This window comes from Seriola lalandi, unplaced genomic scaffold (genome assembly GCF_002814215.2).
Source record: "Seriola lalandi dorsalis isolate HSWRI2012SDOR001 ecotype SW California unplaced genomic scaffold, Sedor1 jcf7180002054546, whole genome shotgun sequence".
NCBI lineage: Eukaryota > Metazoa > Chordata > Actinopteri > Carangiformes > Carangidae > Seriola > Seriola lalandi.
The window spans coordinates 522,716-546,945 of NW_019525099.1; the positions used below are offsets into that span (position 1 = coordinate 522,716).

The window sequence follows — 24,230 nt, forward strand, 5'->3', positions numbered from 1 at the left end:
ATTTCTCTAGGAAAACACGGGAGTGGGGAACAAGAGAGTGGAAAAAAAGAGGGAGTGGGAGGTGAGGGAGAGCTCCGTCCATTGGAGCCAGGGTAAGAATTTATGGTCAGGAAGAGCGATGAATGTGTAATTTACGGTGCATACTCTACCATTCCCCCTGCCCTCCCCTTTAGTAATGAGAAACAGCTGTTTTGTTGTAGGGCCAAGGCATGGTATACCCCCTCCCTTCTGGCTATGACACACCATTAGTTTTTATTTCTGTCTCTGCTTTTACGACCCCTGCCCAGGCGCCAGCATTTGGCCAGTGATCGGGACCATCACACCATCTAAGCTCGTCCACCTCCCAAGATGGTCTCCTGTTGCCTAGGAGAAGACCGTACCATAACCACTAAAGGTACGTGGAGGTAGATAGCATCATACACTCAGCAGAATTATTTTCTTATTCTTTGTGGTTTTGATTAAATTCAGGTCAGAGAATAAGAATTCAAACTTCCCCATGAAATTATGAAGGTACATCTACTGTGAAAACAAACTGATCAAGATTGACCTTCCTCGTCATGTATTTGCTTCATCTGTAAAACGAGTATATGATTAGTGTTATTTTTATAATAATAACAGTAATATTCGTGTTGTTTTGGCCATCATGTTATGTAACTGTACTCACTGAAGTAATTGCTGAGATCTGAAAACAAGGCAACACAAGCAGCACAGGCACTAGGACGAAAAGACCAGTTGTTAACATACCTGCAGTTTAGCCAGATTATCTACCACTTTGTTTACTTTTTCTGTTTTAAACTGACCCAAGATGTGGGGGATAATTCTTTGTTTTGCAGGAAACTGTGTATGAGCTTAAATATAATAAGTAGAGGAGGTCAAAATTGAATCACATTGTGATAGAAGTTTAAAATGGATCGTTTGGGCTGTAATTTTACAATTGCCTTTGTTTTGTCCTTCCAAATAAATTTGTAACATGCAGGTAAATTTAAAACCTGTATGAAGGAAACTACTTGTGTTTCTTGCCACTTGGGACTAGTTGGGTTTCCCTATCTCACCAAGTAACTTAGTAAGTTCAATGTATCCATAACAAATAGAAATAATGTCCAAAAACAGTGAAAATAAAACCCAAGTTGTTAAAAGAAAAAAATAATAAGCATAAATCATATTGTAAGCTCACAGTGTAGCCAAGTCTTCATGAAAATGTGTCCTTATGTGTATGGCATGTAGGAGTGTGAACCACAGAAATGAAGAGGTGGATCAATTGCAGAGAAAATCATGAAAGTCATTTCAAGTGAAATCAAAGAGACTAATTGCAAAATCAGTGTATGACTGAAGTGTCATCAGCTTCATCTGAACTTTATTTAGGCTTTCACAGAATAAGCTATACATGATGATATTAATACTTCTTACGTTTGATGATAAACACAGTTTGACATATTCAGTATCACAATCCATAGTATGAATGAATAATGTAGCGTGTAACTTCTCCTGAAACTAATATCTTGTGAAAAGCAAACAGACCCATGGAAAACATTCTAGGAATAAAAAAAAAAAAAAAAAAAAATCTGTATCTGCGATGTTATGAAGCTGGCAGGAGTATAAATGTGTAAAATGTGTAAAATGCTATGATTGTTCTGAAACTTGAGCAGTAGGAAACATTAAAGTTGTGCAAAATCTTCAGACCCTGTTGCAAACATACATGATTACTGAGCAGCTGATGATTTGATGGCTTATATAATAATCAGTGGCTTGTAGTTACTGCATATTCGATATATCACTGTGCATTTACATTTTGTTTCCTCTTGATATCCAGACCCTATTTCTTCAATCTATGAGACCAATATTAATACATATGTGCAAATGTAAACACACATGTACAAACAACTAAGTTCCGTCGACAAACAACTTGATTCCGTGCAGAAATGCATACTAAGTACACAAACACCCAGACTTTGGGTAGAGACAAACACACGCGCACACACACACGCTTGCATGCACAATGGCACGCACATGCAACCTTGTACCATGCAAATATTTGTGTTTTTAATTCCTCATTTTCTGATACGAACATCAACATATAATTCCAAACAAACAACTACGCTATGAAATGGCAAAAGTCTGTGTCAAGACACCAGAGAAGGACGTGAGCTTAGCTCCCAGTAATCCCCCTCTACATCTTCTCTCAGGCCTGTTTTTTAATAGACTCCTTCATCAAAATAATATATAGAAGACCTTCTGTCCTCAACAACCACAAATGATTTCCAGTGCCTTTTCTTTTTGTTTCATCTCACAATAGGAAATAAAGGTACAAAGACTTAATACTATTCACCGTCTTTACATCACGTACAGCGGCTGTTGAGAAAATCCATCTGCCACCTCTCGCAAACACGAAACAAATGAAGAACAGATTGTGATTAAAATCGGACTCCAACTAAATACATCATAAACCAGAGGGGACTGGAGAGGCCCTTCATTCATTATCAGACTTCCAGCTTTAATGCTGCATTTGAAACACAGGATCTGTTCTGAGTTCAACAAGTGACATAGGTTGCTGAACCACAATCTTCACCGTGGCTTTGCTTCTCCAACAGTGATCCCTCACGCTGGAATGAAAATCAACAAGTCTTTCAGAGTACCACTAAAACACGTCTCTTTCAGATAGGTTAATCTATTCAAAAAGCTCTGGAAAGCCTTTTGTGTTGCAGCAATCCTCCAGTTCTCTTTGCATCTTCTACAACGCATTAGCAGCATTAATCCATTCCTTCATCACGTTGTCTATGGCTGGCACCGCTGGGTGAGGCGCTGTCTCTGCTTTTCTCTCAGCCCCACCCAGCAGGCACTGAAGTTTAGCTGACGGAGCTGGTTGTGATGCTAGGAGCAGTGGTTGTCCTGCTCTGGCCTTTTCTCCTCTTCCCACCACCACCACCTCCACCACCACCACCACCACCACCACCACCTCCTCCTCCTCCTCCTCCTCCTCCTCCTCCTCTACTGCCATCTTTGCCTTCTCGTCCTCGCCCACGTGCGTTCTCCCTCTCTCTGCTGTTTGTGTCGTCTTGTTGGTCTCCCTTATTCTTCCTCTCTGAAATGAGAATGCAGAGAAAACATGATTAATTGGTTATACTATTCCTCAAATAAACGCATGTCAGACATCTGTCATCATCGGATGTCGCACGTTGAAGTGCCTCTGCTTGGCTAAACAATTTTTTTTCTTTTCTTTTTAAAGCATGGATTCCTGAGAGATGAGAATAGAGGATACAGGATGTGTGCTGGATCAGAACTTGCGGGTGTGGTTGTGTGGTTTTTAATGCAGGCAAAACGAGTAAACCATGCATATCCAGTCCAGAATCATTCATAAATGCTAACATAATACTATGTTTAGCCATACTGAAAATATATGTGCAGTCAGCATGTACCACAAGTGGCCAACAAATTATAATCAAATTTAATAAGACAAAATAACACATCTAAACATTTGGAGGCTAATTGTTTTTGGCCATGTCAAGGGGTCAGTCGGGTGGTCTACCGCTCTGGTCCAGACTATATCTGAACAACGGCTGGATCAACTGCCATGAATTATTGTGCAGACTTTCACGTCCTCCTCAGGATTAATTGTAATAACTTTGATGATGGCTTAACTTTTCCTCCAGTGCAACCAACAGGTCAGAATTTTAATTCATCCAGTACTTCTGCCCTAACAGTCCCATCAGCCTCAGCTGGACTATGTGTTTAGTGCTTGTTAAATAAGTTAATTTAGCATGATTATCTGCCAAATTAAGATGGACATTCTTACCTTATACCTGACATTAGCATAGCGATAGGGAGATGGTAGCTAGGCAGTAGACTCTTAGTCTTTTTAATTTCAGCTACTCACGCCTTTGTCCCACTAAACACACATAAACGTTCCCCCATTGCCTCACATTAGGATTCACACCTGTCACACATTTTAAGAGTATAATTGCTCTCTAAATACAGACATCCATCATGGTGTGGTTAATGTCTGCACATAACCCATCCAGGAGAGATAAGAGCTGCTGTTCTGCTGCGGATTTTAAAAATGCAGCACATGTATAGACAGTGAGAGCACTTACGACAGTCAAGTGACATGAGTTAAACATTGTCAAGGACCCAGTAATGGCCCACAAGGACATGAGGAGCTGTCACAAAGTGGAAATGGACATTGTGTCTAGAGTCAGATGGCTATTGTTTAAGCAGCACTCAAAAGTATTTGGTTTTGTATATCTGTGGGAGTGTAGTTATGCTGGAGGATGTTTATTATGAACTTGTGTGTTGAGAATCTCTGAACATCCTAGAAACTGAGTGAACACGTGCCAAGGGCTGGACAGTGTTCACTATGCAGTTGACAACAGCAGGGCTTATGGCGCCACCATGTTTGTCTACTGCCATGGAGTAATAACTTAAGGTCTGTGTTTATTTCCCTCCAGCATTTCTTAAACTTGTCGAACAAACAGTTATGATTCTTTGGTTTAAATGCAAATGTAAAAAACTAAAAGCCCAAAGGTACAATGTCTCTCAGATTTCACCAAAAACAATATTTCTGCATAGCCAGTGAAAATCATTATCTGGTGATGAAGTGGATTCTATGTAGTTGAATTTGGACAGACCGAACACAAAAACATTTATTCACCGCAGGCCCATGCAGAGTCACAGTTGCTTTACTCTCAAATGAAAACGAAAAGGCTCAGTCCCACACAGTAGTGCACAAACAGGAATAACTCATCTTTTTTGGAGAATGGTTCGAACTAAAATCATGAAAACAGCACTGAAAACTCATTTGGTGAGTTGGCCAAAATCATAAGATTTTATGTCCAACATGTTGATCATTTATGTGTTGTTTTGAATCAATAAATACATTTCTGAGCTTTTATGGCCACTATTCAAACAAGCACTTAATACTGAGCTGTAATATTTTCAATTTAAATCAATGAGGGACAATGAACAAGAGTGGCGCCTGAGTGAAGCGAAGGGTCCTCACACACACTCTGCAGCATCTGAGCTGATGTGCTTACTGTGTAAGGACTTAATTACTTCTCTAACAAATTACTAATGGAGCCAAGAGAGGGGGGACTCCATCAGTTTATGACAGCTCTGATTGCACCTCCTCTCCATCCAAGTTAAACAATTGTGCCTGACAAATGCAATAACACATCCAGAAAATTCTGTTTTCGCGTGAGACCCTTTTGTGGAGCTTCAGGAAAAGGGGGAAAAAAATTTGCAGCCAAATCAACACAAAGCGTGAGATCTGCAGACCACTAAATCACTAATGTTATACAAGGTCTGCCCCCTGTGTTTTATATAGCCAGTCTGCCAGCCAACTCCCACAGATGAATCCACAGTTGCACTCTTTTTTTTGCACAGTGTTTACCCACATTAACTGGTTCACCGGGGTTATGGTACCATCACCCATGAATTACCTCACAGAGGAATAGTCATTCTCATGCATTTTGGCAGGAGTATGCATTTTATTTTCATACAAATGTGATTAGCAGCGCAAGGGAGGAAAAACAGGACTAACGTCAACCAAGTCGACCGTTTCACAATCCACAAAGCTTCTGTGACTCATCACTCGTCAGGTGACACCTCACATCATCCTGTGACCTACCTTTGCTCCTAACATTTGGCGGTCGGCACAGCAGTTTTTATATAATATTTGACTGCTAATTATTCCTCTGAACCAAAGGCTGACATTGTTTCCAGGATGTAGGTGTCATACAGAGTAAATTTGCTTCTCATTTCTCGAATTGTACTGTCACAGCCTGTCTAATAAAGAGCCTCCATCCTCACTGAGCATTTACAAGCCAAGCCATCCTCCTTCCCTCTAGACATGACCACAGATCTATATGGGACAATGTCAGATCATGTTCTGTTCCTTGAGACTCTGAGCCCTAAAGGAATTCTCCAAGAGGAGAGGATGGTGCTGGAATATCCGAGCCTCCTCCATGTTTACTCACAAATATCCAGGCATATCATCTGTTACATGTTGCAACATCTGTAGAGATGCCAAGACTGTGCAAATATTGTTACGCAATCTTGCTGCTGTGCCCGAAATCCCCTATGCGTGCCACCGTCCAATAAAGGCCTTAAATACTGCTCGTTGGCAGCTCTCTTACTCTTTGCAAAAAAGTGTAAGTTTACAACTTTGGTTAAAATCGGTTCACTATGCAAAACAGATTGGTATTTGGTGACATTTAGAAAAAAGAAATTTGCTAATGACTCTTAATTAACAATAATCCCTTTCAGTTCAAGAGCAGGAATCCTATAATTTGAATGAATAACAGCTCCACTTGTATTTCTCCATTTTTGTAAGGTTTACCATCCCAGCAGCACTGCTAGTAAATTCATCATTTCTTTGCCTCACTACTAAGGACAAAATGTTTAAAAGCAAATAATTGGGATCACTGCTGTTTTTTGTAGCGCTTTTAGCGTCTGGAGCACCTGGCCAGATCCAACATTTATTGGCGCTATCTGCAAAAGAGGCCAAGAGCGACTAATAAGCTGTTATGAAAGCCGATAATGGCCATTGACTGGTGAGAATGACTGTTAACCTGCTGGAGAGCAAGCTGCTGTGTGGGTGATAAGAACCCAAGCAAACATGTCATGGCCATGTAAACCTCACGCTTCAACGGTCCTCAGAACAAATAGCTCTTTCTCGCTCTGATCCTCTTCCAGCTTTGCAGTGCATAATGCCCGCCCTTCATCTGCTTGGCTCATAGATTGGGGTTTATTGTTTACACGCTGAGAAGTCAAGAGATTCTGTATCCTTCTGTGAGCTCAGCCAAACAAAACCCAATCAACACGCTGTGGGTCACAAACACACTGGCGGGAATGCAGGCTTTTAGCTGTTGAGTAATGGTTCCATCATATTAACTGGTGGAGGCATTTCATGAATCACATGGACTTTCCTGCTTGTTTATCTGTAATCTGAGAAGTGTCATTTGATTATCGCTATTTGAATTAGTAGTCCCCATTATCTGACATCTCTCCCTCGTTGTGCATTGGTTTTTCTGCACTTTCCCGTATTCGTGTTTACCTCTCGTACAGGGCATCTTGTTCACAACGCACTTCCTTCTCTCTATCTGTGGAGCACAGTTCTGCGAGGGCACAGAGGCTGGGGAGGTGTCTGGGCTGTGGACCTGTGGAAGGGGTGAACGGACCCGAGACTGCGAGCCTTTCTTAAATCCACACGTTTTGTTCTTCTTCATACAGGGACCCCATTGGCTCCACTCACCCAGTTCGCACTCTGAAGCACCCTGACCTGCGGGAAAAACATGGCACAAAGACTAAGGTGGTGAGTGAATGGTTCACAGCTCCAACATCTCACATTTGTTTTGCAGCTTTCCTGCCTGCATTTTTACAGCTCAGTAGTTTTAGCACAGGATAATGACTTTAGGTAATTTCCACATCTGAAAGCAAGCCTTTTCTTTTTTTTTTTGACAGATTCTTTCGACAGATTGAGACTGTTGCTATGAACCTGAAAATATCAGTATCCTGTGCCTCAACACAATAGCTAGTTTTTAAGATCCCGTTTATATTCTCTATGGATCAGCGGGGTCAAGTTAACAGCACGTGATGCCAAAAAGTCAATCCAGAGCTCCAGGTCTTTGCAGCACTGAGCCAAGATGCCTGGAGAGCTCCGAGTTTCACTGTTAATGGCGTCGTTTCTAACTTATGACAGAATCGTTTTCAACAGATAAAACCCACAGAAGGGAAAGAGATTCTGTTATTTTTCTCAAGTGTTCACTTCCCTTTTTCCAGGCCAGACAACTGAACATAGCTGGCTTCTCAGATGATGTATAGCATGTACACTACAGCAGGTAACTTTTGTAAGATGCCATGTTTATGTTTTGAAGCTGGCAAACAGTGGGAGGTCAAAGATCACTCACCGACACACTCCATGGTCTCGTTGGAGGTGCGCTGGCCTGGAGGGCAGCTTACATAACATCGCCCGCTGTGTGAATACAAGCCCTCCTTACATTTTGTGCAAAAATTGCGATTGAAACATTCTTCACAGTTGTCTATTTTACATTCTGAAAGACACAGGGGAGACAAAAAACACAGGGTCAAATGAAAGGATGTGAAAGTCATGTAGATTCTGGTGAAGTATGATTTCGTGCCACTGTGTTCAAATTTTTCTGTCTTGTTCAGGAAAAGTTGTGGATACACAGAAATCTCTAGTCTTTTAAATGAAGATTTCATAGCAACTTGGCTCAAAAAAAGAGGAAATCATTCTCCAGAGAGAGGACAAGAATAACTTGAATTTTATTCCCTCTGAGAGATTAATTGGTGGTTAAACAACACGGGGTCTATTTAAGGGGAGTAACACTCTTCTCTTAAAAACACATGCACCACAGGCCTTGTTTTTTTGGAAGGAGGGTGTGAATGAGTACAGCCAGGAGTGTAACGCTCCACTTGGTTTCTCAAGAGTGGGCTTCTCCACACCTCAGACTCATTAAACTCCCTGACTCTCCAGTCAAACAAAGAACTTCTTGAAATTTTGGATAATTACAGACACAGAAGGATAAAAAACAGACACGTTAAAAGATTCCCAAAAAGCTTTGGTCTCATCATGAAAGGCACTTCCTCATTCGCGTCATTCACTCCATCTGAATTAACCTTCCTTGGATGAAAACAGCTGAGAAAGATGAAAATCTGTAAATTTCCATGTGCCAGTGTTTTTGTATGGGAAACTTATTGAGATCTAGACGCATCGTGTTCATGAGTGCTGAAGTCAAGAATGTCTACTCTGCAGCTGGTCTGATGCCAAGGTCAGAAATGATCTAACACTGAATCCCTCATTGGGATCTTAAAGTCCTTGCCTCCTGCTCCCAATTACTATTTTTAAGCCCCTGACAGCTAAATTTGACAGTACTGACGTTTGTAGCCCTATAATGTAAGACAAATGTTGCTAACAAGACATTCTGGGATGACATGTATAAAGTCAGATGATTGGATAATAACCCAGGTTAGCCACTGAGGGCCTCTGAAAGGAATTTGCTTAGGAAATTCAGCCCTTTCAGGACAGTGAAATAATGCTGCATTGAAATAACAAAAACACATGTGGTTGATTTATTGCATATGATCCAGTATTTTGATAGAATTGCAAAAATCTCATAAATAATTCTAATTGTGTCATTTGCACTGATGCAACAAACTTAACAGGGAAAATAAAATATGCTGTCAGTTTAAGAATAAGATACAGATTCTGTTGTGGACCTCTGAGTGTAAAGGCTGTAAAACACAGGCATAGTACCATCATTACAATGTGGCACATATAGCAAAAAATGACAGCTCCTGAGCTGTATATGCTTTGGGGTTGTGTAAATGTTACAGGAAACACAATTTATCACATCTGACAAACATTAGGAGATGTAGGAATCTGCAGTCAAGCAAAATATCTCGACAGATAAGTATAAGCTGCATTTTTCTTCCTCTAGCAGAAAATCACTACAGGCTGGTGGGCACTGTAGTTGCCCACCAAATATCTACATCTACTGCATGACTATCTTGAAGCAGTGAATGTAACAGTGTGTCATTAAACACAAGGTAATAAACTCAGCATTTAACAGTGCAAAGATTGATTAGAAATGATTTTTATACCCACACACATTCAAATATACAGACAGTATAGGATGCAGTAAGGGCGTACCAGAATAAAATATGTGTAAAAGCGAAAGCATAACAAACATGGATTGTGGCCTGGCATGAACCCTGCACATGAGGGCCAAATAAAAAACACAGACATCCTCTCAAAAACAGACAAACAACAATGCATTAGAAATGTTTTTGTTGGGATTTTGTTGCAATCCTGTTTTCTGCCCACACATAAGAGGAAACAGACAACAGACTGAGGTGCTGGCACTCCTCAGCTAAAAGTACAGGACCCAGCTAAGTGAGTTTGGTAAGTACCATGAGTGCGGCCACCCTTTCACCCACCCTTCAAATGAGCCAAACCTGCCTAATAACCATAAAGAAGACCTATTTTGCTGAATTTGCTAGCTATTTGCGTGCTCTCTTCCACAGGGACAGAACAGCAGACAGATTTCATGAAGTGGACACTCATTTACTTATTAGTGGCCAGTTGCATCTTGTTAGCGGGCATTCAGTAATAAGAGGGTAGTGTACGTATTCACTCACAAACATGAAAAATAGTAGCACACATTGGTTCAAAAAAGACGAGACAGCAGGGTATGGCAAATAGAGAACATTGATTCATTCATAAGGTGGGATCCCTATTTTCTGCGTTAATATCTTAGATCATTGTTAAACACAGAAAGCGTAGCAACACAAAGTGAAAATATACAAGACAAAAAACTAACAGGGTATCCCCCTGATTTTTACGGAGTGAGAGCGAGCTCTTGCCAACCAGTTAGCTCCAGCCTGCGTGTATTTGGAAGATTCCAGATGTGTATTTACAAATCTAACGTGCCCACTTACACATCCTGTTGATGTACCCCTGACACCCGCAGTGTCCCACGGTAAAGAGTCTACAACACAAATCAAAACTCACGGGTGCATCTGTTGTTGCCTTCTGGGTTCCTCATCCCAAAGTATCCCATGGGGCAGGAGGCGAGGCACACGCCTATCTGACGGATGTCATTGCGCTCCAGGAAGATGAAGAGCTTGGGCTTACATTTAATGCAGCCGTTATACTCAGAGCATCGGTCACAGCCTTTGGGGCAAGATGGTGGCCCCTCAGTACTAACTGGAGAAACACAAGGTAAACAGAAGGAAAGTAACAGTAAGCAACAGAACAGCACAGTGTATCATTACAGAAAAAAACATAAACAGTTTGCAGCCAGATATGAATTTTAATGAAGAAATAAAAAGGGCATTTGTCAATATTCTGTGTATGAGAACAACATCAGGCAACTGTAATATTATGCTGGCATGTCCGCTGATCCAGCCATAAACCTGCCAGCACTTTATCACTCCAACAAGCAGGGCTTAATGCTTGCAGCTTAATCTAACCGGGGGCCAGGCCAAACATCTTTGTTTGAACAGTTACTCACTGTTTACTTCAAACTGCTTGCCGGAGATCCTTAACAGATTTTCATTTGGAGAAACCCGGGTAATTGGGGCTGACAGTCAAGCAAGAGCCAGTCAAAATCAGGCAACTCACATCACACAGAGCCTCCGCTGAGATCAGTCAGAAATGATCTTTGGCATTGGAAAAGTGCAGTAGTGACGGACATGACCAAGAGACGAATACCGAATGTGCAAAGCCAGTGTTTTTTTCTATGGTGGTACCAACCAGCAACTATCCCGCTGTCCTAAGTCTGAAAATGCTCTGCAGATGCATTTACACTTCACCTCCTTGTAATCCCGAGCTCAGACATTAATCCAATTCCTTCATCTTCCAAAAAAGCAAAGCCGCGGTGCACACAACCAGTAATCTGAATCATTTCTAGGAAAAGTGAGTCAAAGTGCACATCCTTGTTCTAGGAGTCGTTCAGAGACAAAAACACAGTCGTTGGAGGTGATTTACAGTTCGGCACTGTAAATCATCAGCTCTAAATATACATACTCTCACACAGCCATCCATCTGCCGCCCTGCCTCCCAGAGATATCTTGGATGGTAAAAACGTTAAAAGGGTTCTCCCATGAACGGATCACAGCATGCCTGGATCGCGGTATCCTCAAATGCAATCATTACAGCCAGGTCTTATTGCTCGCTATCACTAATAATGATTAAAGTAATACAACGGCCCTGGGAAGTAAAGAGTGTATGTGTCTGAGAATGTGGTGTTGTAAACTGTTTGTGACACATGGTGGATTGAAAAAAAAGAGACAGTTTGTGCTGCCTGGAGCATGAGGAGCAATATGTGCTACTCTCCTCTCTGATGGTTTCAGTTTGATCCCTGCATGACACTGAATTCATTCAGAGAGGGAACACAGAAAGCCCACGGGGGAAAAAAACAAGCACCACTGTCGTCAGCTCTTTGCCTGCCAAAGGGGGTGGTCGAAGAAAACACACAGTCTGATGATATTAAAGACGCGAAAGCTGTAAAACAGACGTGTAAACTGCAAACCTCTTCCATATCTGGAGGGGGTAGAACTTAAAATGACACGTGCTCATGTATACAGTGAGTGACCCAAATCCTTCTACCCTCATAAGAGTCCAACTTAAAGATTGTTATACGTATATATGTGAGTATGTAGGCCTATACTGTAAAAATATCCTTTATCTGTGACACAAACAACAGTTCCTTCCTTCCTAGTATGTGTGATTTTAATAACACCACATCTGTTTCTGTGGCCAGTCATGGTATTATATGAATTCTGGTTCACAGAGGTTGGGGTGAGCTTGGCATTGGCTGAAAGCTCCTTGTGTGTAAAGGAAGAATTATTTCAAAGCTGACAGTAAGACCAGCATTGAGGCTCTGAGGCCAGAGATATACTGCGAGTCGGCCCGAGCACCATCTTTGGTTGCGTGAGGTCAGAAAAATGCTTACAACAACAGCGGCGGCACGGTCCAATTGAGAGCTTAGAACTGTCAGGTACTCCTTCCATTATGTGCCCACAGAGCCAGACACAAAAAGACCGATGGCTTTGAGGGTGAATACATCAAAACCCCCTCTATAAACAATCCTAATACCCATAAAAGTTTTACATAAACCGAGAGAGGCATAATCTTAAAAAGAGGAAGAAAGACGAGCCATTCAGGAGAAACACTGAACCTAACATAACCCGCCCAGGAAAAACAAATAAGAATGATGAGAAAATAAACAAAATGTTATCTTTGCTTTGCTTGTTAAATGTTTATAAGACATCCACCACTGTGACTCAGACCACAGTAACAAAAGGCAGCAGTGCTGAAGTGGAAGAAAAGCGAGATCAAAACAAACTGAGAGAGAGAGAGAGAGAGAACTCACCCCGTCTCTGCCTTCTCGCTTTGGAAAGCTTGAGAGCATCGCTATGACCCATGGAGCTGAGGAAGACCATTGCCAGCGCCACCAGTCCCAGCTGCATAGTCCCTGTTGCCTTCCCGGCCACGCAGGGTCCCCCCCTGCAACCAGATGGATCAGGTGGGGGGGCCCCCTTCCTCTGTGGGACAGGTGGATCCCTCTGCTGCTGGGACAGATGATCCCTCCTCTCTACTGTGGTGCTGCTCTCTTTCTCTGTCTGTCTCTCCCTTTCCCCCCCACCCCTCCTCTGTCTCTCTGTATCCTTCACTCTAGTGGCTGCTGCGTCCGCAAGTCTGTGTAGTGGAGGGTGATGCTGCGGTTGCAAGTCCAAACAAGCCCGAGGCACAACAAGCCATCACACTGGTGGCAGTACTGGCAAAGGGAGTAGACAGAGCAGGGCTGTAGGGGGGGTTGAGGGGTTGTGCAGAGGATGAAGAGGAGGAGAGAGTGGAGAGGAGAGTGTCGAACTTCTGGTGGTTCAACCCATGAAGCTTGGGGTGGGCTGGCAGGAAAGCAGGGAACCCGCTGTCAGTGGAGTGTTTGCTGTCAGTAAGAGCTTGAGCTCACAAGCGTGTGTCTTATTAAAGATGCTCTAAGGATGCACTAAAATAAGAGCTTGCAGACTGAGGAAAGACAAATACTGGTTCTGGACTATGTGTGGCAACACATCTGCTTGCACCAGGACCTGCTGAGGAAAAAAGGAGGCAGACAAGACAGAAAGATGGGGAACAGATTTAGGGAAAGGAAATGTTACGGGTACAGATGAACTAACATTAAAGGAATAGTTTGATATTTTTGGAAATACACTTATTTGCTATCTTGCTGAGAGTTAGATGAGAAGCACATCTGTCATGGCCAAAACTGGATTAACCTTGTGGGACCCCTACTGACCCACACTACACTTACCATGGCACTTTCACTATTATTCACCCATAAACAAAACAGTACTCTAGAGCTGAAATGATTAGGTGATCAATCGATTACTTGTTTGAGAGAACATAATTGGCAACAATTTTGACAACTGATTAATTGCTTAAGTAATTTTAAAGCAAAAGTGTAAAAGAAAAAGGTACCAGTGGTGCCAGTTTCTCATATGTGAATGTTGTTTTTGTAGTTTTTTATTGACTGTTGTCGGATGAAAACCGAAAACCAAAAAAGCAATTGGAATATGTTTACTACAGCTTCAGGGAATAATGATGGACATATTTTTTAAACTATTCACTGACATTTTATAGACAAAACAATTAATTGATTAATAAAGAAAATAATTGTCTGAATTATTAACAATGAAAATAATTGGTGTTTGCAGTATTACAGTTCTCCTACTACCAGGTTTTCTGTGTGTTAATGACTTTACACAGAAAAAAATGAAAGCAGTTTGATAAAACACAAGTAAAAAAAAAAAGAGCAGTATATAAAGTACAATAATTTAGGTCTAGATTTTGGCACAGGGTCCATCTACGAGTCTGGGGCCATGAGATGAGGATGGTGGAACCGTCATACTACTTTTTATTAGAACAAATTTCTAACAAATTAATAAAATTACTGCATGAAGATAAAAATGAAATGGCTGCCAGCACCTCAAAGCTCACTAATTAACATGTTGTTTAATCCCTACTAAACTGAGGTGTTAGAATGAAAAGTCACTCCCAACCAAGAAATAGTCCTGTGTATAATCCTTTGTAAAATTGCAACTAGTAGTTTTTACCTTTTGGTTTTTGCATGAATTTACCTTCAAAGGTGTCGGTGGACGAGTTCTGCTTGACTGCGCCAGGATTTTTCCCCCTGTTTTCAGTCTTTATACAAACTACACAGATACGAGGGAGATATGGATCTGCTCCTCTCATCATCATCAAGAAAGCAAATAACTGCGTTTCCCAAAATGTAGAACTTTTCCTTTGATATGTTTTTCAGGAGGTAATAGAATAACATCCATGTGCTATCAATGAATTAACATACTCAAACCAGCCACATCAAATTCTAGTCTATTGTAACTAGGCTATATTGCTTGGCCTATATGGCAGTCATTCAAGTATAATACATAATTTTTCTCCTTAACATCAGAAATATCTGTAATCTGAAGAGCTATAAACTCATGAGTGGTTCATTCAAATAGTCAGTCATGGAACAAGGAAACTAAAAACCACAAACACTTTTGGGTCATGGCATTTCAAGCTGTATTTGGACTTGGATGATGAATTGTCTACACTTTTTAAAATACAGCGCAGTCAACTCTCTCTGGGAAATGCAATGCACACTTGGACTGAGGGCCTTTGTCATATTTGGTGCTGAGATCTTTTTTAGATAGTGTCATACGCTGCCTGTATTTACAGCTCTTGTGTGAAGAGGATACACAGAACATGTTAGGATCAGAGCAATGGGAGGTCCTCCCTCGCAGCTCAATAAAGAAAAATAGGACCATATTTGGCCGTTGAGTCGGTTGTGGCTCTGAATCACACTAAGGACAATGCCATTTGGTGCGTCTAAACATTCCAGCAGGCAACATTACATTCTTTGTTAAAGTATAAATCAAAAGAGACAAAACAATATCAGCGTTACAAAATGCTTGGCGCCAGGAACGAAACACAATCTTTAAAATAATAAAAAATTACATCAATTTTGCTTTTTTTCTCCTAACTTCTGCAAATGGGTATTAAAAAAAAATCCAGATAGATTTCCAGGAATGATGATAACTATAAGCTTGTCTTGAGAGAAGCAACATTTATACCCTATTTGAGGATGGAAATTGAGGAAAGAAGGTCCCTAAGTACATAAATGTCCCATTCTTTTGAAACAAGATATTTTAAATGAGCTAAATGAAGTTTAGTCGAGCCATTGGTAAATGGGAGTGTCCGTTGTAGTCTGTTGGCGTGGAATGAGTCAGGAAAATGATACAAACGCACATACATGACAACACCCTTGTAGGATTTGTCCACCCTGAAGACTCACGTTTAAAAAAAGGAAGCTCATTTTTTTCATTTTTTGCAATTTCATAACATTAACTTACACTTTGTTAAATTACACTGAGGTCCTAACAGAGGAGAGGGGTACTGGTAGCCTCTCCTAATTGGGAAACACTTCAGACTCACTTCCCCGCCGGTATGTTTATTTACTTCTTAACACTTAATGACTCACAATGTCATTGACACCTCTCAGCTAAAGTCCTATTTACGGGAAAGAGCCAAAAGAGTGGCGCAGCCAGTATTCAGCAGCACCTGTTTGTTAGTTGAGAGAGTGATGACTGGAGAATGGGACATGTTAAGTCTCTGGATCTGTCAGAACACAACCTTTCCAGCTCTGAGTAACTCAAGACATGTGCCAGAGATTCTTTCATAACCCAGCACTCCCACGACTGTGCAACCTGCCAAAAAGCCCACCTCAGCCCATCCATATCTGCTCTCACACGCCGTGGAGATAAGAGTCAGGATCAGGCTGTTAACTCATGGAGAAAACTGACTGTTGTACTTTTAGACCATCTACATCGTAAGGCCCTTTTTCTTTTCTTTTTTTTTTTTAATTTAAAACATGCCATTTCTCAAACACTCATCTCATCAGGCAACTGTGGCACCTGTATGTTTTGAAAACTCTCTGTCTGTGCTCTCTCATCCATTTAACTGTGTGCCTTTCCTCACCATCAGCCACATTCACCTGAGCCCAATGAAACTAAGCCCCGCTCATCAAATAGTAAGGAGATTAAATTGCCTCCTTTGTAAGTCTTAAGTTTGATCCATCAATTATTCAAGCACTGAAAGGGAGCTCCCACACTGGGAATTTATTGAACTCTAGAAGGTGCCAGAGCTCTGAGGTCAGAGTTACAAATACAACCTGTCAATGAACTTTCTGCCTGTGGGATCAACATGTATACCTTTTGCCGAAATGCCTCAGTTGCACACAAACTTACGGAGAGGGTTATGGGAGGGAGGTAATAGTGGTATTTGCAACGTACAACAAGTCTGGGGCACAGATGGCACATATAGGTTAAAAAAAGGAGTTGTTAGTTTTTAAGTCATGATGTTTTTTGGGGAATTACCAAAATACTGGAGTCAATATTTTCCTGTTCCGTGGCTCCACACTAACCTCAAAACCTTCGCTTTTAAAGTGAAATTATTTTTAAGTGGACACCAAGAGCAGAATTAGCAGTAAACTCTGCTTTTTAAATGAGCACATTTTGCTCCCGAAATTGGGCCGCTGGTGTGTGCAGAGAACAAAGCGATGCGAATTTGTGGGTGATTTCACCCAGTCATAGTGCACATTCATGTTCGATTTACTTTGATATTTGTAAAACCCCTGATTTGTACATCCAAGCCATAAGCTCTGTTGGTGCTAGCCAATCTAGACCACAATGAAAAACAGAAAGAAACGAAGAACATTAAGAGATGATGTAACAGGAAAAAAAAAAGGAAATAGGGAAATGGGGTGTTGACTGAGGCTATCATAAGAAAAATACAGCCAGAGTCATCATCATCCTTATGCACGCACCCATGCTCTCAACACCTATTAATCTAAATCTGTAGATGATAAGTGGCCCTTCCACCTCTGCTAGCTTCACTGAGTGTGGAGAGACACCTGGCTGCACCCCCAGCACCCCCCAGAAGCCTCAATCATTTTAGTAATCACTTCCTCTAGTGTTAAAGAGTCGAGGGAGTGAGGTCAAATGTGCAGCAGCTGAAACATACTCAACACACAGAGCAGAGAAGCAGCAGCACTGACCGCATCCTCCAGTCAAACCACCACCAGAATCTCTCTTTTTAAGTTGCCATGTAGCACTGAAGCCTTGCACAGCTCCAGCAGTCAGAGGGTTGATCCTGTACAGCTCGGTTGAGCACAGATCAGCTTTGCCTCGAGGCTCGCACACCATAGTGGATTACAGCTGTTTGCACTGCGCTGCTCTTCAGGGAGAAGGAAAATCAAGTGCAGATCCCCCACCTGTCCCCAGTCCAGCAACTCTGCTGTCACATCACTGTCCTGTTGTTTTTCTAAATCCCTCCCTGCATGCCCCTTCACTTTGAAGCTGGGGAGGCTGACATTTTATGCAGCTCCAGAGGATGACAAGGAGCGAGTGTAATGTGTGTGCATGTGTGTGTGTGTGTGTGTGTGTGTGTGTGTGTGTGTGTGTGTTGTAGAATGGAATCCTAGGGAGTGAAAAAGCAGTGTGTAAACTGTACCCCAGTCTAAATTCAGTTTAGCCAGTATAAAGTACTGTCAAAATATGATTCAGCCAAAATGAATTCTCAGTGTGCTCCACTCATTTGGTTAAATATTGGGCAAGTTTTTAAAATGTATTTCAGGACAAAGTTACCCTCATCATGATGGTTAAAAATGGGGCAGTCCGAGTTTAAATTCAAATGTTTCAAAGTTTAAATAGATTGCAAATAAAATGAATAAGTATGGTCCCAATACAAATATAATAATAATATATAATAATATATAATAAAAAACTAAGTATAATAATAATAATAATGATAATAATGAAAATAATAATAATAACAATAATACTACTAATAATGGAAATATTAACATCAAAATTCTTATTTATTTAGGGCACAATTAAATCAGTTTGACTTAATCGAATTTACTGATCCTAACAATAACGTTCAACCCCTATTCATAAGAATAGTACATCAGTTTATCCAAAATCATACAATTTAAGAAAAAAATCAACCCACCTGTACATCTGGGTCTCCGAATAATGCTGTTCATTGAGCGGTCGGGGCTCAATTTCCTTTTTTATAAGGGAAAATCCGTTACTTGTTTGGTCACAAAAAAACTCCTCCTACAGGATACCCCCATGCAACTTTTCTCTGTCATCATTTAAAAAGACATATGATTTCATCTCTTTCACATCTGTCACTGTACCGAGGCAACTCCCTAGCAGACTGTGGAGAGGATGCACAAGACGAGAAATATGCAATGGATTGGCAAAAAAATGTCCAATAAAAGATTATATGCATGAAAAAGTATTTATATATATCCCGATGAAATAAGTCAGTGTGACTTTTTCTCGTCTCCTTTAGTGAGGAAGCGTGTTTGCACTGAAGCTCCTGCGAGTTGCGCTTTTTAAATCCACTTTGGAGCGTCGAACTGCATCCAACTCAGGCAAGTAGAGTCACAAAGCCGTGATATTTGCATCCAAACCCCAGAACTGCCAGCGGGCATTACAGGCCCCACCCCTCAAATTCTCACTGAGAGATGAAAAACCTGCGCTGGACTTGAGTAAGTATTGCTGTTAAACAACTAATATGGTTTGCAAATTCACATTTAATCCCTCATTTGATGGGATTTAATAAATATTGTTCTTTGTCCATTGGGCCTTCATCCTGGAGAGAAAACTTTACTATAACACAAACAGAACATAAAGTAAAACCACTCCAAATAGACACTTTAAAATGTCAATGTTTCATGCCAGACTTTAAGACAAACACAGCTGCCTCCTAATGACCTGTAGCACCTGTCCGTGACTGTGTGTGGGCAGGCAGAAGTTCCACACTTCTCTTTTAATAAAAAAGCTAAACAGCGTCTGAAAATACAGAGCTGTATTTAATTAATTTAATAAGGCAAATCTAAAACTGTTTAAGTAATTCCTTGAAAGAGCATAGCATGATAGACATTTAAATATGAGAATGCATAAATCCCAATAATGTTATAAAGCACAGGTGAAAACAGACAGAGGATTATGGGATGTGTACAAACTCACATATTTTGATTACTGGTATTTCAGGCACAGACAATTGGTTTTGCAACCTCCTCTGGTCTTTTAACAGTAATTTTGGAACCAATTTCCTTAATATATATCATTGGATATGTTGTATTTAAACTTTAGGCTTTATATAACTGTAGTTTTCTGTCACCATAACTGCGTAACTTTGATTCACACATGTAAAGAAGATCATATGGATATCATGAGATATATACATTGATGGTATTGATGATAATTTAGTTCCATTTCTCCAAAAAAAAATGACACTGACTTTAAAAAAAAAAAAGAAAGAAAGACAGAAAAGAAAAAATACAATGTTCATGTTAACACATAATTAATATACGTCTGCACATACAGTAAGTATGAAATATCAGAGCAGCCACTATTTCCTTGTTATCCAACAGGGGGCCATAAACAACAATTCTTGGAGATCATACAGACCAGCATTCCTTGTTTTGAGACTGTGACATTTATCAACAGTGTTACGATGAGAAGGACTACTGGATAAACACCAGCCCCATTCAGCTACACTTATCCCGCTGAAGGATTTATCATGAGAATTAAGTTACAGTGCAGCATGTTTGTTTTTTTGTCCATTCGCCAAGAAATAAACAGAGCCAGAAGCCTGAAAACAACACATCATCACTTCATCTTTATGACGGCTTGCGATGTAGTTTGACGTCTGCCATGAAAGACAAACAGAGATGATACTGTGTCTTAAATGTAAACTGACTAAGTGGAGCATGCAGGCAGTTTCAGTCAGTTTGAGTTTGACGCATCGTTTATTTGCTCTTTATTTTGGAGGTAAAACTGCAAGATGTACCTGGCTAAATTATTCTACCAGCTAACTGGCAGATTCTGACCTATAGATATTTACCTGTGCAACTCACAGAGGTGTTGACAAATTTTTAATGTAATGAATGCAGAAACTCCACTTGGAGCAAGAGGAGCAATCTCACGCTACATAATGTGTTGTGCTGTTATTTTACATTAAGATGGTAAATGACAAGCAGCTCTTCTGAACTGGCCTGCTGCACTTCTTCTTAAAGCATTTTTGAGTCACTTTGACACGCCGTTAAGTCATGAGGACATCGACTGCCTGCCAAGAGCCAGCCCAGGGGAGCTCTAAAACAGAGCCAGACAGTCTTTTTGTATCAGATGCTTATGCATGCAAATATTGCAAAGTCGACTTTATTAAGGTCATAATTTCTGTCAAAACCTAAAAGCCAAGGGTAGTTATGGGCAGTGTAATGCCTCCAGGATAGACTGCAGAGCAGCCAGTTTAAAGAGAGACCTGGGGATTAATGATGACTAATGATAGGTTTATGACTCCAACATTGTGACTGTGCAGAACAGTGAGAATGTCAGAAAAAGATATACAGAGTTCTTCGTATCCATCATCCAAAAAATGAAAATAATACCACTGTCCCACAAAAAAAAATATAAATCAAAAAGAACTGATTTTAAAACCATATAATACAGTGCAATCAGTCATCATTTAAGCTATGCATCGTATGATTTTTCAACTACACAAAATACAGTCTTGAGCATGTACATGACAGGTCTGAATTTCCCTTCTCTGCCTACATATGGGAAAAACAAATCTCCAGTGGGATCAGACAAGATCCTTCTTCATCCTGTCTTTCTCAAATACAAAAGTGGGAAAGATAATGGTGCCATATTTCATACATAAGACATGTTAATTTGCTTACACTGATAATCTTGAGAGGATATTCTCTCAATCAGAGAACGTGTTCCCCACTGAATCACTCTGGATGTCAGTGAGGTCTTTCATCGTAGTCATTTTCACTTTCAGTGAACATCACTTTAGCTCCATTTTTACTGTTTTCTGCGAGGGACAAATAGCTTCATGTCGGATCCTGTTACGGACTCCAGTTACAACTATTAAAGCTATTTTAAGGGGTATAGATATATTTGGGGGTAAAATTAACTGAGAAGACAATACAAATTATTATAACCATACTGGCCCTACTTGAATGTTGTATAAGGAAAACCCAAGTTTTTTGTTTTGTTTTGTAGTAGAAAGTCACTTCATTCATACTCCATACAAATGATTTCAGACTTGGAAATTCTTGCAGGATTTATCATAAGTGTATGGTTTAGTTGAACAAGGTTTTTACACATTTTGTGTGTGTGCCATACTGTTCTGCAACATATAACAAAACTTCCCATCCAACGGCTCTTTACGGCATTCAGTTCTCTTCTAATTCCTGACAAAACCGCAGCTGCGGCTTCGCTCCAAACTCAGTTATCTCTCCAGTCATCTGCGCAGAAATCCTCATGACCCCGGGCTATTGTGTCCAGAGTTCACACAAACTGTATATCAGTTACCATACACCATACCATTACACAGTGCTTAAATGGCCTATCACAAGATGGTTAGGATAAGATTTTTTTTTTCTATTTGGAAGAAACTATTTGAACAAGGTTTTGATCATGATGGAATTAAAGTATGTCAGCATAATTTGAGCAAATATGCACCCATACTGGCAGGAAAAACAAGAAAAAAAAACTGATTGGCAGCGAACCCTAAAATATGCGGGAAGTACTGTATGTACTTTCCAGTGCATTATCAAAGCAGAGCCTTTCATCACCATTTCATCCTTTTGGCAGCTTAAAATCTAAATCAAATGTGGTGCATTATTACATAGAACAACCAGTAACCACTGTCACCGACTGCCATAATTCATCAAAATGTCTGGATAAAATTAAAATCTCACATGGGAGTAGTGTTTTCTATTTTTAAAGCATAAACCCAAGTAGCCACAATTTCGGCTGGAATTTTTTACCGGTGTGGCTGTTGGCAAATGATATTTGTTGTAGATGGAGTGAAAAGGATGGGTCCAGACACGCAGCCCCCCCCCCCCCCCCCCCCCCCACCATTAAGCTTCATCACTCCACTTCAATCTAAATCTTCAATCTCATAATAAAATCTAAAATTATTATCCGCAAACAGTGAGCCTCAGACTACAGCCTGAGGTTAATGTGATGGTGAATGTCTAACTTGGTGCTCAGTGAACTGATTTAATTACCAGTGAGTCGGTCACTGAGCAGATGTTCGTCACAGCTGGCTATTCTTTGCAATACAAAAAAGCACTAAAGTGTAAGAGCTTCAAGTCATAACTGACTAATTCGATTAACCCAATTGATCACATAGTGATTTTATCCCTGAAGTGGTTGTAAATAGCCTGAGATCAGTTTTATCACTAAAGGGCTATAAAGAGACTGAGAGGACAATAATGGGATTCAAAACAGAAGTATACAGCTTGACAAAAGAAAAACAAGTGTTTGGAGCTTAGTCTGTGTCTCCAGGCTAACATCGCCACTTTATTGGACTGTCAGAAATACTAAAAAATCGCAGGGTACAGAACTTACTGTGTTTGACAAACAGCAGAAGACAGAAAACTTTGATTATGGAATTTCAAAATAAGAGGGATAATTGCTGTACTGCAACCCTAGTGTAACTCAATGAGTAAACAACAGGAGATATCCTGAACGGTTGCCTGTTGTTTATTGTATCACCAGTCTTCTTGTCTACCCTGTCCTGGTGAATGACAGACACAATAATCCACCCTGGGCGAACACAGACTATTTCTGCCACAGTGTTGACAGATGGATGGTTACATGTTGTAACCCCAGATCTATGAACCCAGCTGGAGAGCGCTAACAGGACTGTAAAGATTGGACATTCATCTTCCGGGATGTTGAGTTCAGCTGAAGAAGTGCACGTCTACAGAATGATACGTGTACAATGCATGCATTCAAGTAGCATACATGTAGATGTTAAGTCTATGCTGTGATATAATTACAGATTCATGATTTTGGGGTCAAAAGCATAAATCTATGATATAAAATATAACTTTATCACTATCCGGTTTACAGATGTCAGCTCATCCTGGCTCATCTGTATTCTCCTCACCACCTGAGGAGGACTATTTGTGGTCGAAACATTTAATAGAATAAAAGAAGAATTTGGAACAAGATGTCAGCATTCGTTTTGTTGTGCAGATCGTTGTTAACCAGCACCTGCAAAGAATCAGTGGATGTGCATGTGCCTCCTGATGTTTGCCCTTTCTGAAGAACTCAGAAATAGCCAGTGCAGAGAGTTCACCTGTTGCTGCTCTTATCCTCTTGTATTACTCCATAATTCATACCGGAGAAAACATCCACTTGCTTGTGTGATTTATTTTCACTGTTCTTTTACACTTTTACACGGCAGAAAAAAGAGCAGAAAGCTTCCAACCCATCAACGCAATATCAATATTCACATACGGCACATATGAAACAAGTATCTTGGGTAAGGATGAAGAAACATCCCTCAAGAATTCATGGCTCACAGGTATATGAAAGAAAGAAAGAAAGAAAGAAAGAAAGAAAGAAAGAAAGAAAGAAAGAAAGAAAGAAAGAAAGAAAGAAAGAAAGAAAGAAGCTTTAAATTTGAGCATTCTCAGACTTGGTGTTAGTGGTTATAGGGTAGGGATGGTATGATTGACTCAGTGCTTGACTGCATCATTTGTTTGGAGAGCAAATGTTTAATGTTAATGTTCCTGTATCATTAAGCTGATGATTACTTCAGTCATATTTTAAAT

General features: G+C 40.5%; 1 protein-coding gene across 2 annotated transcripts; it reads right to left on the reverse strand.

Annotated features, from left to right (window-relative positions):
- Positions 1-1,315: 1,315 nt before the first annotated feature.
- On the reverse strand, positions 1,316-19,009 carry rspo1 (R-spondin 1). Of its 2 annotated transcripts, none has more exons than XM_023415234.2 (6): positions 18,590-19,009; positions 12,891-13,608; positions 10,526-10,720; positions 7,902-8,045; positions 7,049-7,273; positions 1,316-3,079 (listed from the first exon to the last, which is right to left on the reverse strand). In XM_023415234.2, exons 2-6 carry the CDS (start codon positions 12,985-12,987, stop codon positions 2,844-2,846), a joined length of 897 nt encoding a protein of 298 aa, XP_023271002.1. In that variant the 5' UTR covers positions 12,988-13,608; positions 18,590-19,009; the 3' UTR covers positions 1,316-2,843. The 2 variants fall into 2 exon arrangements, with proteins under 2 accessions (XP_023271002.1, XP_087032444.1); XM_087176318.1 differs by having other exon boundaries at positions 12,891-13,611.
- Between the last annotated feature and the right edge of the window lie 5,221 nt (positions 19,010-24,230).

Bases quoted from the DNA above. Each gene is read 5' to 3' on its own strand.
- rspo1 (XM_023415234.2), bottom strand. From the start codon at position 12,987: ATGCAGCTGGGACTGGTGGCGCTGGCAATGGTCTTCCTCAGCTCCATG. The intron at 8,046-10,525 runs GTGAGTTTTGAT...TGTGTCTTTCAG, and splicing joins AGGCAACAACAGATGCACCC to AATGTAAAATAGACAACTGT. The intron at 7,274-7,901 runs GTGAGTGATCTT...TTTTTCCCGCAG, and splicing joins CGAGACCATGGAGTGTGTCG to GTCAGGGTGCTTCAGAGTGC.